The sequence below is a fragment of the Herpailurus yagouaroundi genome, unplaced genomic scaffold, assembly GCF_014898765.1.
Source record: "Herpailurus yagouaroundi ecotype Mexico unplaced genomic scaffold, PumYag 139, whole genome shotgun sequence".
Taxonomy (NCBI): domain Eukaryota; kingdom Metazoa; phylum Chordata; class Mammalia; order Carnivora; family Felidae; genus Herpailurus; species Herpailurus yagouaroundi.
This window is the reverse complement of record NW_024412394.1, coordinates 18,852,852-18,867,251: the sequence shown is the minus strand read 5'-3', so window position 1 is coordinate 18,867,251 and position 14,400 is coordinate 18,852,852. Positions and strand designations below refer to the sequence as shown.

General features: G+C 43.2%; 1 protein-coding gene across 3 annotated transcripts in view; it reads left to right on the top strand.

Moving 5' to 3' along the window:
- Window positions 1-10,551, top strand: part of CILK1 (ciliogenesis associated kinase 1) — a 60,078-nt gene extending 49,527 nt beyond the window's left edge. For all 3 annotated transcript variants that reach the window (XM_040473769.1, XM_040473770.1, XM_040473771.1), the window contains 5 exons: window positions 897-1,087; window positions 1,205-1,353; window positions 3,274-3,402; window positions 5,628-5,750; window positions 6,972-10,551. In XM_040473769.1, the coding sequence (XP_040329703.1) occupies window positions 897-1,087; window positions 1,205-1,353; window positions 3,274-3,402; window positions 5,628-5,750; window positions 6,972-7,126 (747 nt within the window). In that variant the 3' untranslated portion in view covers window positions 7,127-10,551. The remainder of the gene's footprint in view (window positions 1-896; window positions 1,088-1,204; window positions 1,354-3,273; window positions 3,403-5,627; window positions 5,751-6,971) is intronic.
- The last annotated feature ends 3,849 nt before the right edge of the window (window positions 10,552-14,400 follow it).

Sequence of the window (14,400 nt, the reverse complement as noted above, 5' to 3'; positions counted from 1 at the left end):
TCTTTCTTTCTTTCTTTCTTTCTTTCTTTCTTTCTTTCTTTCTTTTTAATCTGTATTTATTTTTGAGAATGAGAGACAGAGCATGAGCAGGAGAGGGCCAGAGAGAAAGGGAGACACAGAATCCAAAGCAGGCTCCAGGCTCCGAGCTGTCAGCACAGAGCCTGACTCGGGGCTCAAACTCACAAACTGTGAGATCATGACCTGGGCCGAAGTCAGACGCTTAACCGACTGGGCTCCCCAGGCACCCCTGCGAGTCTAATTTTCTAACCTTTTATGCAAAAGTAGTGTTTTTTTCTGTTAACTAGTGTTCATTCACTGAGTGCTGGCTCCCAACCAATGCTGTGAGATACTGTGTGAGACTGTTCGCTTTACCCCAACCCACAACTTTGGAAGCAGCATGTATTTAGAAATTTCTTGTTGTAGCTAATTCTGTGATTAAATAGTATCCAGGTCTACTAAAAGGCAAAGAAGGCATATTTGCAGTGTTTTCTGTTAAAGAGCAGGATGATTGACGTCTGAGCTGAGCTGTAATTCTCCTGCATCTGTAGGACAGAATAAAGCATGTTAATGCTTTCAGGGATGAGGCCCAGATGACAACCCAGCCATCTTCCCCGTGTGTGAGGAGTACCTTATATTCTTTTCTAAAATCCTTATCTTGTACAACAGTTGTCCCCATAGGGTGCAAACTGATGTGACCTGCGCAGGATATGTGAGAGACAGAGGTCTGGGAACATGCTTTCTGTGGTTACCTTTTCAGATAAGCAGTGCATGTTGGGAATGATATGCCCCCCGGATCCTCCTTTTCATAAGCGAAGAAGTTTGGAATAGGCATTCCTTATGGGTGAGCTCCATTAATGCCAAGTATTACTTTGTCCCCCCAATGCTTGGATACGCAGAAAATGCTGGCTGGCCTGGAACACAAAAATGGGGAGATCAAGCCAAAGAGTAGGAGAAGGTGGGGTCTTGTGTCCCGGTCCACAAAGGATTCCGATGACTGGGCTGACTTGGATGACTTGGATTTCAGTCCATCCCTCAGCAGGATGGACCTGAAAAACAAGAAGAGACAGAGCGAAGAGACCCTCTGCAGGCAAGTGTACACCTGACGTCTGTAAACAGATCAGATCTGGGACTTGTGAAATGATCTGTGCCTTTCTGATGATGCTGTCGATCTCATGCTGACCTAAGTCACCTTCCCTTGCTTCAGATTTGAGAGTGTTTTGGACCTGAAGCCCTCTGAGCCCATCGGTACAGGAAATAGCGCCCCCACCCAGACCTCTTATCAGAGGCGAGACACCCCGACCCTGAGGTCCGCGGCCAAGCAGCACTACTTGAAGCACTCCCGATACTTGCCTGGTAATGGAAATACTTGCCTTTGCTCTTGTCATTGATAAGAAACCATTTCCCTGGAGTCATATTCACAAAGATTCTGTTTTGGAAGGCAAGTGCTTAGGGGCTTCTAGAACCTCAGAACTGGTGGGAACATCATCAAAATACTTGCTGAGGCCTCACGTTTTATGTTCTAGAGTTGCCTAAGATAAAAAAATGTAGTGGAAACTGGGTCCAGCCCCTGGGAGCAAGGAACTGGCGAGAGCCAGGCGGCATGCCCGAGGCCCCGGCAGCAGACCAGGTTTAGGAAAAATTAGCAGCCCTGTGTGCTCTCAGGAGACCAGAGTAAGAGCTCAGTCACACTCTCTGGCGGTATTACAGGGGGTAAGCATAAATGCTATAGTTTGATGGGTGCCCGAGCCTCTCCAGATTCTCCAGATTCCAAGCTTACAGCCTACCGTTCATTCATAAGTTCATTCTGTCAGTAAATACGTGCTGAGCACCTGATGTGTGCTAGGCACTCAGGAAATTACGGGGACCGCAGTCTGCAGTGGTATCACAGTCCATGCAGTGACTGCGTACAGCAGCCCTGCAAACAATACTTTCGCCCCCATGTAGGTTGTATCCTAGTGGGAGGGAGACAGACCCTAAACAAGTAGACAACCAGTAGTTCAGGTGGTGATAAGTCACATTAAGAGTGATATAAGGCAGGGAGGAGGCACAACTGTAGATAGAGGGCTCAGGAAGGGCCTCTCTGAGCAACTGGGCCCCAAAGAATGGGGAAGAAAAAATGAGCAGAACAATCCAGGCAGAGGAAGCAGCAAGTGCAAAGGCCGGGGAGGCAAGAAAGGGCGTGGCTTGTGAGGGGAAGGGCAGAGAGGCCAGTGTGGCCAGAGCATTGTAAGGGGGTGATAGTGTGAGGCATGAGGCATCTTTGGGAGTCTTGCAAGACATTTGGAATTTATTTCATAAGCAGCAAGAAGCTGTCGAAGGGTTTTAGTTGGGGAGCATGCTGGGTTTATGTCTATCTGTGTGCTGAGTGGATGAGGGCAGGCCATAGCTCTCATGCAGGTGAGGGGCATGGTGACTCGGAGCTGGGACTGTGGGTCCCAGGGACAAGAGGTGGGAACGGCAGGCCCTGCTGATGTGTTGACTCCTCGCCCTTGGTTGGCCTCCCAGGATGACCTGGAAGAAGAGAGAGCAGGTGGCAGGGTCTAGCAGTGGTCCAGGTGTCAGGTGCAAAGACTCAAGCTACAGTGACCGCAGGCCCAAGGGAGCAGGGAGGGAATTAGAGAGTTATTTCTTTTTGGCTCTAGGAGAGGAAAGAGGATAAAAGATGAATTCAGTCTTTCAGTTCTGAAAAATAGCTGCAGTGCTTGACATAAATGGGAAAGTGGGCGGTCTAGTGGGTGGTTTGGCTTAAAGTTGAGGTGATTGATTAAGGTCAAGGCAGCCTTGGAAACGAGGGAGTCAGGGAGGGTCACCGGTGCAGACCCGAGTCACCAGCACTTGATGGCGCTAATGGTCCAGGTCAGGGGAGAAGATGGATCTGGGGGACTGGATGCAGAGAGGACAGCAGGGGCTGCAGAGCTGGTGGGGTGGAAGGGGGTGGGAAAAAACCTTGGGAAGGTGACAGAAAGGCAGTGGCCCTTGAAGGGATGTCAGGACAGCACGAGACAGGCCAGGGCAGGAGACATGAGACACTCCTGTCGGGAGAAGCTTAGGAGACCTCTCTCAGGCTGCCCACCAGTGAGACAGGATGCTAAACCCAAGGATGGCATCTTTCCTCTGCCATCTCTCAGAAAACAGCCTGGTCGGTTCTTGCTCCAATTGTTGAACCACAGGAAATTTGGACAAATTAGGTTCTGTGAGAACTTCATCACAAAATCTGGTGCAAGATTTAAGATGTACTTTTTTTGCATTTGAAAATCATTTCTTCCCCACTAGGAATAAATATAAGAAATGGCATACTTCCAAATCCAGGCAAGGATTTCATTCCATCTAACCCATGGTCTAGTTCTGGTTTGTCTGGAAAATCTTCAGGGACAGTATCGGTAATCAGCAAAATAAATTCAGGTGAGTAGTGATTATTGCTTCCTAAATGACAAGAGGCAAATTCTCTGAATGTGGCAGGGCGGGTACAGAGAGACAAGCTGTGGAAACGAAAGTTTTCTGGTGTGGAAACCCAGGGCCCCTTTTCCAGGCCTTTAATCCTGTCTCTTTCTTGGCAGCAGGCTCTGGGGACCCAGCCAGCTGCTTCAGGGTCTGCCTTCAGGAGGGAGGGTTGGGGGGTGGGGCTCGTCTGACTTCCCGAGGCCCTGCCCTGCGGGCCATCCACCTCAGCCCCATCCGCCTTGCTCCAGCTCGTCCCCTCCCTCTGATGACCCAGAGCCCCCCAACCCCTTCTGGTTAGAAGGTGGACAGCTCAGAAGGCCATCCTCACTTTTTTTTAAATGAGTAAGTGAATTTCATAAGCCTTCCAGGCTGGCTAACCCCGTTCCCAGCAGACCAGTCCACCATGTCATTTTCTCTCACTCAGGCAACCCTGCCACATGCTGCTTCCCTTTCCACATTGTCAGGTAAACATCTGGGCATCACTTCTCCTGGCTTTATCCGTTATGTGTTCATTTATTTTGAGAAACCCAAAAAAGAACAAAATGATGCATCAACCTCCACATACTCCCCACCAACTCAAGGAATCAAAGTTGGCAAATACACACGAAGCCCACTCTCTAGGCCTTACCCTTTCTCTCTTCCCCTCTCCTGATTTGGGTGTTAATTGTTTCTATGCATTTTTAAAAGATATATGAAATACATAGTATGTTTTTGCATGTTCAAAAATTAATGTGAACATAATTCTGGATATATATTGTGATGTAGCAATCACACATATATGTAAGATACATAACATTATATACTGTATAACATATATAATATATATAACTGTGCCACACCAGAATTTTATTACTTTTACTGGATCATAATTTATTACTCTTTTCTTCTTGATGAATGTGTAAACTGTGAACGATCTTTGCTATTAGAGCGCCGAAGGAACCTTGTTGGACCCCATTGTTGTGCACCTGTGTGAAGGTTCCTCTGGGTATAAATGTAAACATGTTCAGTTAAAGGGTGTGCTCATCTTTGACTTTACAGATGTTGCCAAATTGCTCTCCAGCAGGGTCTGGGAGTTGTGCTGTATCCTTGATGCCACTTGGTACTGTCAAGATTGCAAAATGTGTGCTGATGTGATGGGCGTGAAATGGCATCTTATTGTGGCGTAAACTTGCATGCCTCGTGTACTAATGAGGTTGAGCATCTTCTCTTGTGTTTATTGGCTATACGCTTTTTCCCTTTTGGGACCTGTTCAAATTCTCTTCCCACTTTTTTTTTTTTCCATGTCTATTCACCAAAAATGCAAAATGTGCTCTAGCATAATACAACTCCTCACACCTGCATTGCCACTCTGCCTTAACTAAGCAGTTGCTAGGAACACTGAGTTGTGAAGACACACAGCAACTCTACCACAAATTCCCTCTTTTCCTACTGGCTGTAACTCCCATTTGTATAATGGCCCATAATAACATTTGTCATTGTTCTGTGTGTACCTTAAGTCTTAGTGATAAGGCTTCTAGATATCCATTCATTCATCTGATGTGTATTGATTACTGGCTATCTATAAAGCATCCTGTTGAGCTCCTAGAATAACTAAGATGAGTAGCATACAGTTCCAGCCCTCAAAGCAGTCTCAATAGAAAAGCACCATAAGAAGTGAATATATTTAATATAATGTAATAATCATTAACTTTTCTGATTACAGACAATAACGTTTAGTGTAGAATTACTTGTAATTGCTAAATAATTAAGACAATCTGTGTGCCGATCAGTTAGAGGCTGGCTAAATTAATTATCGCTTAGCTGTATTCTAGAATTTGTATATACTGAGGAAGGATAACTGTTCTGTGTTATGGAATGAAAAAACACAGATTTCAGAACAGGCTAAACCTATTATCCCAAAAAAGAAAGAAAACTGCGCATTTCCTTTTTCTTAACCGACCAGCCAACCAACTGGACTTGGTGTGGGTGCAGGCTATAGGAGAGGCACTGTCTTTGCTGTCCCTCTCCCCAGTCTTTCCAACAGTGTGCTGTGGAGGAGTGCTCTGCTCAGAATTCACTGTTCTTATCATACTTCCCCTGTAAAAGTAAGGTCCCAGTTCTGTATTATTCCGCGCCTGTTTAACCCTATTGATTTTACATGCACGTGTCTTTGTGTAGTAATGAGCTTTTGCTTTTGTGTATATCAGTTGGTTCCAGCTCTACAAGTTCTAGTGGACTGACTGGAAACTATATCCCCTCCTTTCTAAAAAAAGAAGTTGGTTCTGCTATGCAGAGGGTACACTTGGCACCTATTCCAGACCCTTCCCCTGGTAAGTTCTATTTCAGATCATTCATGAAATCAATGCAGCAGGTGGTTATGGAGTAGCTGCTTTGTGCCAGGCCTGGTGTCTGCTGCCATGGTGCCAGGATCCACCAGTGAAGGAGACAGACAGGATGCCCTGTCCCATGAACTTGCACTCTACAGACAACCGAATCAGATGCTCACCAATGCTAGGGGGAAAAATAAAGTTAGGCAGGGTATAGGGAATGTGGAGGTTGGAGTGTGCTTTTTTTTTTTTTTTTTTTTTTTTTGAGAGAGAACATGAGCCGGGGAGAGGGGCAGAGGTGGGGAGAGAGACAGAGACAGAGAAGGAGAGAGAGAGAATCTTAAGCAGACTCCATACTCAGGGGCTCAATCCCACAACCCTGGGATCAGGACCCGAGCCAAAATCAAGAGTCAGACTCTCAACCAGCTGAGCCACCCTGGCATCTCTGGAGTCTGTATTTTTTAAAGAGCGTAACCCAAAGAAGACCTCACCGCAAAGGAGATGTTGAGTGAAGGTGTGAAAGAGGTGAGTGAGCCACCCAGTCAGTGAGGGTGAGACTGTCCCCAGCACGGGGTTCCTAGTGCACGGGCCTGGAGGCAGGAGAGCCCAGCCTGTTCAAGCAAGAGCAAGGAGGCAGAGGACAGGGGTGACGTGAATGATGGAGGGGAGTGGGCAAGAGAGAGGGGTGACAGGAGACCGGGTGGTATGAGGCCCTGCAGGCTACCGTAAGCGTTCTGTCATTCACCGTGAATGACATGGGAGAGCCACTGGAGGGTCTCGAGCAGAGGCGTGGGGTGATCGGACTTCCATCTTCCAGCCTCACTGCAGTGCTGGCTGTCACTAGACTGAAGGTGGGAAACAAGGTTGGAAGCAGGGAAGCAAACCGGCTGCTGCCGTGATCCAGGCAAGGAATGATGGGCCAGAGTGCTAGGAGCTGAGCTGGTCTGGCTCGGAGTACATATGGAAGGTAGAGCCAGGAGCATTTGCTGACCAATGACAAGTGGGATGTGAAAAAAAGGGAGGGGTCAGGATTGACACCAGTATTTTTGGCCTGACAACTATAGAGTGTTGTCATCCTTGACTGAGAGAGGGAAGACTGTAAGACGCAGGCCGTTGCTTCTCTTGAACTCTCATTTTCCGATATTTTGTCGCCAAGATGCACTTACTTCCTTTGTTTGCATGAGTCCCCACATCAGTCAGACCTGCCTTCCCCTCTAATTGCAGGCTATTCTTCCCTGAAGGCCGTGAGACCTCATCCTGGGCGACCTTTTTTCCACACCCAGCCTAGAAGCACTCCCGGGTTGATGCCCCGGCCTCCAGCTGCCCAGCCAGTGCATGGCCGGACGGACTGGGCTTCTAAGTACGCGTCTCGGCGATGACTGTGCCGAAGCTTCTGGGGGTGCAGGAAAGCAGGACACGGTCCCTCCACCAACTGGTGTTCTGCTGACAAGAAGCTTGCGGATGGTGTAAAAGCAAACCAACACTTTATAGTTGTTCTTCTGAACGAAGACATTTCAATATTCTTTAAAAAAATTTTTTTAAATATTGATTTGAACGCAGTACCCTTTTTTTGTACAAAATTATTTTATTCTAAAACTGGGTCCCATTATTTTCTTAAACAGCGGCATTTTGTATATATGGATTATGTTTTAGCATTTTATACAGTCAACTTTGTAATGAACTTTTTAAAAATTAATTGACTTTCCTTTGGGGTTCCAGATAATATTTTATACAGATTTTTAAAAATTTAATAATATTGATGCAGTATTGCAACAGGGGTGCAATTTAAGGCTACATGATAGAGGGTTATTTACTCAATGCGTGCAGATATTTGTGAAGTGGTTAAATTTTAAATGTGGCACATTGGCACTTCAGGCTCTCTTGGACCAGTGTCAGCCCTAGAGAAATGATCTTCTGCTTTTCTCAATATCATGTTATTCGTTTGACTTTTTTGATACCACTGTGCTGTTCTGAAAGTACCATTATGCAGTTCATTTCGTTTTGTGTTTCCCAAATGAAAGAACTCTTAAGTAAATATTTTTTGAAATGTTTACAACAACGCTTTACGGTGGTTGGAGATAAGCGAATGAAACCGAGCTTTACCACGCTAGGCTGTCCTATTCTATTTTTCTTCTATTTTTGAAATCAAACTGTGTAAGTTTCCACAGAAGGGAAGCTTTTCAGGCCAACAGGTTTTTAACATAAAGGTTAACACAGTCAGTTAAACTTAGATCCCTGCCAGGATGCATGACCAAAAAGCTAAGTTTCAAAGCAGCAGAAGGGTTTTTTATTATAATAAGTGATCAGATTTTGCATTCAGCTTAGTTCTCCAGGCCTGGCTAGGAACAAACAATGAATGATCTTCTGTCCTAGCTAAACTCTCAGGGCACTTTGGGGAGCAGGAACTTACCCGGGAAGTCACGGTTACCATGATGTTAGTGTCCATAGCGTGCCACATTTGAACTCTTAACCCTTGTGTAGCTTCTTCACACAGTGGGAACTCTATTTGTTGGGCAGAGGCTGTTCCATTGAGAGGAATGTTTACAGCAATTTTGAAAACGACAAAGCTAGTTTGGAGACAGAAAAAGACAAAAGGTCCACTCTTCATCCATCTCTGTAGGGCATTGTGCCTCCACCCATGGTTACCTGAAAGGCAGGAGGGAAGGTCTCCGCCGTTGAACAAGATACAAACTCAATAGCACATTGACTCACATTCTGCCAAGCTACTCTTATTTGGTTCCAGGTTCCAACGTATAGCAAATTGAGCCACATGAAGTTGTCATTTCTGTAGGTTAAAAAGATACATTGCAGTGAATATTGGCACTTTGATTTGATTCAACCCAATCAGTTGGTAAATGACTGCTTTGACGTGTTAGTAACATGTTGCAGCCTGAACAAATTGCCGTGGCTCCCGAAGAGTCCTAATCTAAATCACGGAGTAATTTTTGCTTTGGAGAATCTGGCTCAAAAATGTACTTGACCAAGCACTATGATCCCTAGGGGCACAAGAAAAGCACATGATGGATGTGGATTTGGTAGGTAATATTTTCTGTTAACAGACTGGCAGCAAAGCTTCAGAAAACAAATATGTATATGTAAGCACAACTTGAAGCTGAATTCACTTCTGTATTATATGCTCAACTCATTATCTAAAGCAACAGAAAGTGTGTTTTCAGAGACGAGTCCTTTACTGCGATTAATATTTATTTTCCCTTTCTGTATTATGTATAAAAAGTAAGTGAATCTGTAACCTTACCCAGCTTGCTGGAAAGCTGGTTTTAAATTGTACATACCTCTTAGAGAAGCTAATGGATTGTGAATATCATATGTGTGGCCCTCTAGCTTATGTTAAGGCCATTACATTTTTTAAATTAAAAAACCTAGTTACCTGGTTGTTACACATTATAAACTTGTTTTTCTAATACTTTTGTGGGCCCAAACTCAGAAAATAATCGCCTTTTTCATCCTCTTACGTTTTCCTTTATTTGTGAGTAAACAACTCCCCTTAGGAAGCTGAACATGTTTATCCACGCGAAAGTTGAGCAGCAGATGTGTGGTTTGGAAAAACAGAAGACTGAAAAAGCAATGTGAATTCTAAAGAACTAGCAAAATCCTAGGAAGTTCTCTTTTTTCCCCCTGAAATGGGTAAAGGGCAGATGTGTATACACGCTGTTTACTATAAAAGGGAATAGTGACCATTTTTTGGTAAGTGAAAATCACATGCTACCTGGTACATCTATTTTTTTTCACTGTACCTATTTGTGACTATACCTCATTTCCAGTCAGAAAGCTTATTGGGATGTTAGGAAATGGTACAAGGACAGCTCACTCCAAGCCCAAAGGTCCAGTGATGGTGGTATGCCAAGGGGTACATGTGTAAACTGCAAGGCAAGCTTCCTGGGCATAAAAACTACTCTTGGTATGATTGTTCATCTGACAATAAAATTCCATTAATTACTAAGCACTCACCCAGCTTATGTATGATAGGGTTTAAGTAGGAAGAAAATTGATTTTCAAACAGTTTTTTAGACACATCTCATCCATAAAGCCTAAAGGACTATATACTTCTAACAAATTAACACTGTGTCATCTTCTGACGTTATCAAAAATTGAATAAAATCAAGGTAATGCCTAAGTACAAGCACCAGTACCACTAGAGTTCATGGGCACCACCTTTTCTCATGAAGTAGCATTTCCCTACCGTCAAGCCATTGTTTTGTGCCATTTAGGAGAGAAAAAGAGTGCAGCCTGTATGTTCCAGCTCAGTGTATGACCAAAAGCAATATGTTTATAAGAAAATGTTTGACATGCTAATTATTTTATATCATTTAAAGCATACTGTAGCAAATTGTTTGTTTAATATATGTGGTTAATTTTTAGAATGATTTTTACAATATCCAACCAAAGTACTGTATTTTATATAACTTATTGTGAGGACCTTCTCATGGAAACCATTCAGAAGACAAACTGGAGGCAAGCATCGCATTAATCTGTATTATCAGTTTCTTATGGACACTGTGCTAATGTGAATTTGAGATGACCCAAACAGTCTTCTGATCTCAGATATCTTAGTACTGATAGCAGTTTAGTCACCTGATTTGATTACAAGGGAATCACTGAGAATATATTTATTTATAAAGCAAATATTCATAATGATGAGAAGATAGAAGGACAGAAAACCACTGAAACAAGCCCCTTCTGAAATAAAATGTTGCTTTTTGAATAGTTTGTCCTAAAGTGTTTAAAAATGTTAACTTTATGTAAGGAAAATTCTCCAAATAAAGTTACAGTTTAAGAAAAAAAAATGAATGTTCTGTTATTATTTTCGTTATTCTTCCATCAAAGGATAACATTAGGGGGCACCTGAGTGGCTCAGTTATTTGAGCATCCCACTCTTGATTTTGGCTCAGGTCATGATCCTAGGGTCAGGAGATTGAGCCCCAAATCGGGCTCTGCACAGAGCTTGGAGCCTGCTTGGGATTCTCTCTCTTGCTCTCTCTCTACCCCTCCCCTGCTTCTAAAATTGAAAAAAAAAAAAAAAAAGATAAGTGTTTCCTAATGTGGAATTTTGACATTTTGTAACTTCTCCTTAATGCTTAGCGCAGTGTTCCTGCCATGGAATTGGAAGCATACGTTTAGAGCAGCAGTGTGCAGAGTTATCCTGCAATCTGGAGACTTTCATTTTTGTATTTATTTTTTTGGAGGCTTTTTTTAAATTTAGCATTTAGCAAGTTAGGTGAGTAGGAATATAAAAAAAAAAAAAAGGAGGTGGAAACAATTTCTTGTTGCCGATTTTGTCATTCATCATGATTAATATTTACCTTGTATGATTTTAGCTTTTCACAGCATACTCCTATCTACAACATAAACCTTGCAAAGAAACTCATCACTTTGTGAATTACGTACCAGATTCCACTGGGAATTCATTTCCCGAACACTCTTTGAATCCTTGAAAGAATTTTTTAAGAACGTGGTTTACAAAACATGAATTGCTGAATCCCAAAGCGTGCCCCTCCCATCAGAACACTGCTGACCCAGTGGAGCTCAACTGACACTGAGCTCAGCTGGTCCATGCCCAGGCAAGAAGCTGAATCACAGCCCTATCTGCTGTGGACCATCTCCCAGTGCCTTCTGCCCATGAGGGCTGGCAATGACTCTTGGAGGCTGTGTGGCCCAGCAGCATCCAAGCTAAGAGGTGGCTGAATAGAGCTGATCCTCTACAAGAGCAAAGCCAGTATCAGGTGCAGAGTATTATGATAGCACAGGCAGGGGGATTGATTCACAGCCAAGGCTGAGGGTAACTCCTGGCTCCTCCTAACCTGAGAGCCAGTTTGGGAAAATTGACTGTAGCCTGGAGCAGTCCCTCCCCCTCCCACCCAGGCAAGAGAGCTGAGACCTGGCCCTACTAGCTGTAGAGAGTGTCTTCTGTCCCCATCTGACCATAAGGGCTGGCAAAAACACCTGGAAGCTATGTAGGCCAGCAGTACACAAGCCTAGAAGCAGACAGAGCCTACAGTTTGCAGAGCAAAGCCAGTGGACCTGTTTGGTCAGGGAACTGGGGTGTGGGTGGGCTTGAATTAAGACGACAAAAAAGAGCTTTACCAGCTTTAGATGTGCTTCTCCTTGCTGTACCCGGGCAGGGAATCTGATTCGTAGTTCTGCTCATCACTGAATACAGGCTTCAGGGTATCCAATGAGGGAACCTAACCAGAGCACACATGGAGAACTGTGTCGCCCATTCAACAGTCCCACGTATGGTGACACTTGAGCACAGAGCACAGCCCATGGTTTTCTGCATCTGCAGAACAAAACCAATGGCCTTAACCACAAAATTCAGTGCACATTCTGGCTTCATTTGGGTCTGCAAACAATGAGATATAGATCCTGGTTCTGTCCTGCTATCCTGCTAAGGCAAGGAAGTTAATTCATAGACACATCTATTACTGAATACAGTCCCCAGTCCTGACCATCTAGCAAGCCTCACCAGAGAAGTCAGGCAACTGCAGAGCCCATCCTACAGCCTCACTTAGGGAGGGAACCAAGCCAGCAGTCCTAGCCAACTGTTCGCAGCCAGTGGCACTTCTCCCATCCCCATCCTCAGAGCTTGAACAGTTGCCTCACCCAAAAATAGACCATAATAGTAGGCCTCTTCTGTCCAAAGACATTACCAGCAGACACACCCAGAAACCCAAACTGAGCTGACTGGTGAAGAACTGTCTCTCCCAAGGAAAATCTGTAAAGTCTGGAAGAGGAGCCCCATTACTCAAATACACAGATACCAATGTAAGGAATCAAGGGTCCCAAAAAAGTCAAGTAAATATGAAACCACCAAAGGAAACTAATAAAGCTTCGAGTACTGACCCTAAGGAAATGGAAAACTATGAACTGTCTGATGAAGAATTCAGAATAATACTCTTAAGAAATTTTAGTGAACTCTAAGAAAACACAGACAACTAAACGAAATTAGGAAAACAATACATGAAAAATAATGAGAAGTTCAACAAGAAAATAGCAACCATCAAAAAGAAAAAGAAAAAAAAAGAAAACCCACAAAAAAACCCCACCAAACCCTGGAAATCCTAGAGTCGAAAAATACAATAACTGAACTGAAGAATTCATCGGTTTCAAAAGTAGACTTGACCATGTAGAAGAATCAGCAACCTGGAGGATGAAATGCTAGAAATAACCCAGTCAGAGGAGCAAAAGGAAAAAAAGAATGAAAGAGTGAAGAAAGCCTACCAGGATTATGGGACACCATGAGTTATGGGACACACTATGAAACAGTATTCATACTATGGGAATTCTAGAAGGAGAAGAGAAAGAGAAAGGGACAGAAAGTATATTTAAAGCAATAATGCTGGAAACTTCCCAAACCTGGGGAGAGAAGTAGACATCCAGATCCATTAGGACCAAAAGACTCTAAATAGGTTAAACCCAAAAAGGGCTACACCAAGACACGTTATAATTAAATTGTCAAAAGTTAAAGACAAAGAAAGAATTAAAGAGAGGTTACATATGAGAGAACCCTGATAAGACTACTGGTGGATTTCTCAATAGAAATTCTTCAGGCTAGGAGAGAATGAGATGACATATCCAAAATATTGGAAAAAAATAACTGTCAGCCCCAAATTCTCTACTTAGAGAAGCTGTCCTTTGGAAATGAAGGGGGAGATAAAGACTTCGCCAAACAAACTAAAGCAGAGGGATTCATTATCATCAGACCTGCCTTATGAAGGAAGCTAAGATTTCTTTGAGTGAAAGTAAAAGAACCCTAATTAACATCATAAAAACATGAAAAGATAACATAAATCTCACTGGTAATGATAAATATGTAGTCATAGTTAGATTCTGCTATATAATCATAGTGATGCATAATTCACATAAATCTCTAGTTTAAAAGTTAAAAACAAAAACAAATGTAATCAAAATAACCGTAACTACAATAATCTGCTATTAGTCGCACAATATAAAAAACATGTAAATTGTAACAACAATAACCTAAAATGTGAAGCGGGGAGAAAAGTACTAGTGTAAAGCTTAAAGATTCTGTTGGTCATGGGGTAGCTCAGTCAGATAAGCACCCAACTCTTGATTTCAGCTAAGGTTATGATCTCACAGTTCGAACTGTGAGGTTGAGCTCTGCGTCAGGCTCTGGGCTGACCTCACAGAGTTGGCTTGGGATTTTCTCTCCTCTTTCTCTCTCCAAATAAATAAATAAACTCAGGAAAAAAAGAATTCTATTGGTTAGCTGTTATCAGCTTAAGATATGTAAGTTACCAGTTTGTGTAAGCTTCCTGGTAACCACAAGGGAAAATCCTACTGTCATTCCACAAAAGGAAAAGATAAAGAAGTCAAAACATACTGATACCAAAGACATCAAAGCACAAAAACAGACAGCAGGATAAGAAACAAGGAATAATGGATCTATAAAACAATCTGAAAACAAAGAACAAAATGGCAATTAGTAAGTCCTTAACTATCAATAGCTACTTTACTGTAGAGGGGATAAATTCTCCAGTTAAAGGAGACATAGCATGACTGAATGGGTAAACACACACACACACACACACACACACACACACACACACACACACCCAATTCAATAATACGCTGCCTGCAATAGACTTACTTCAGCCTTAAAGACACACAGAGG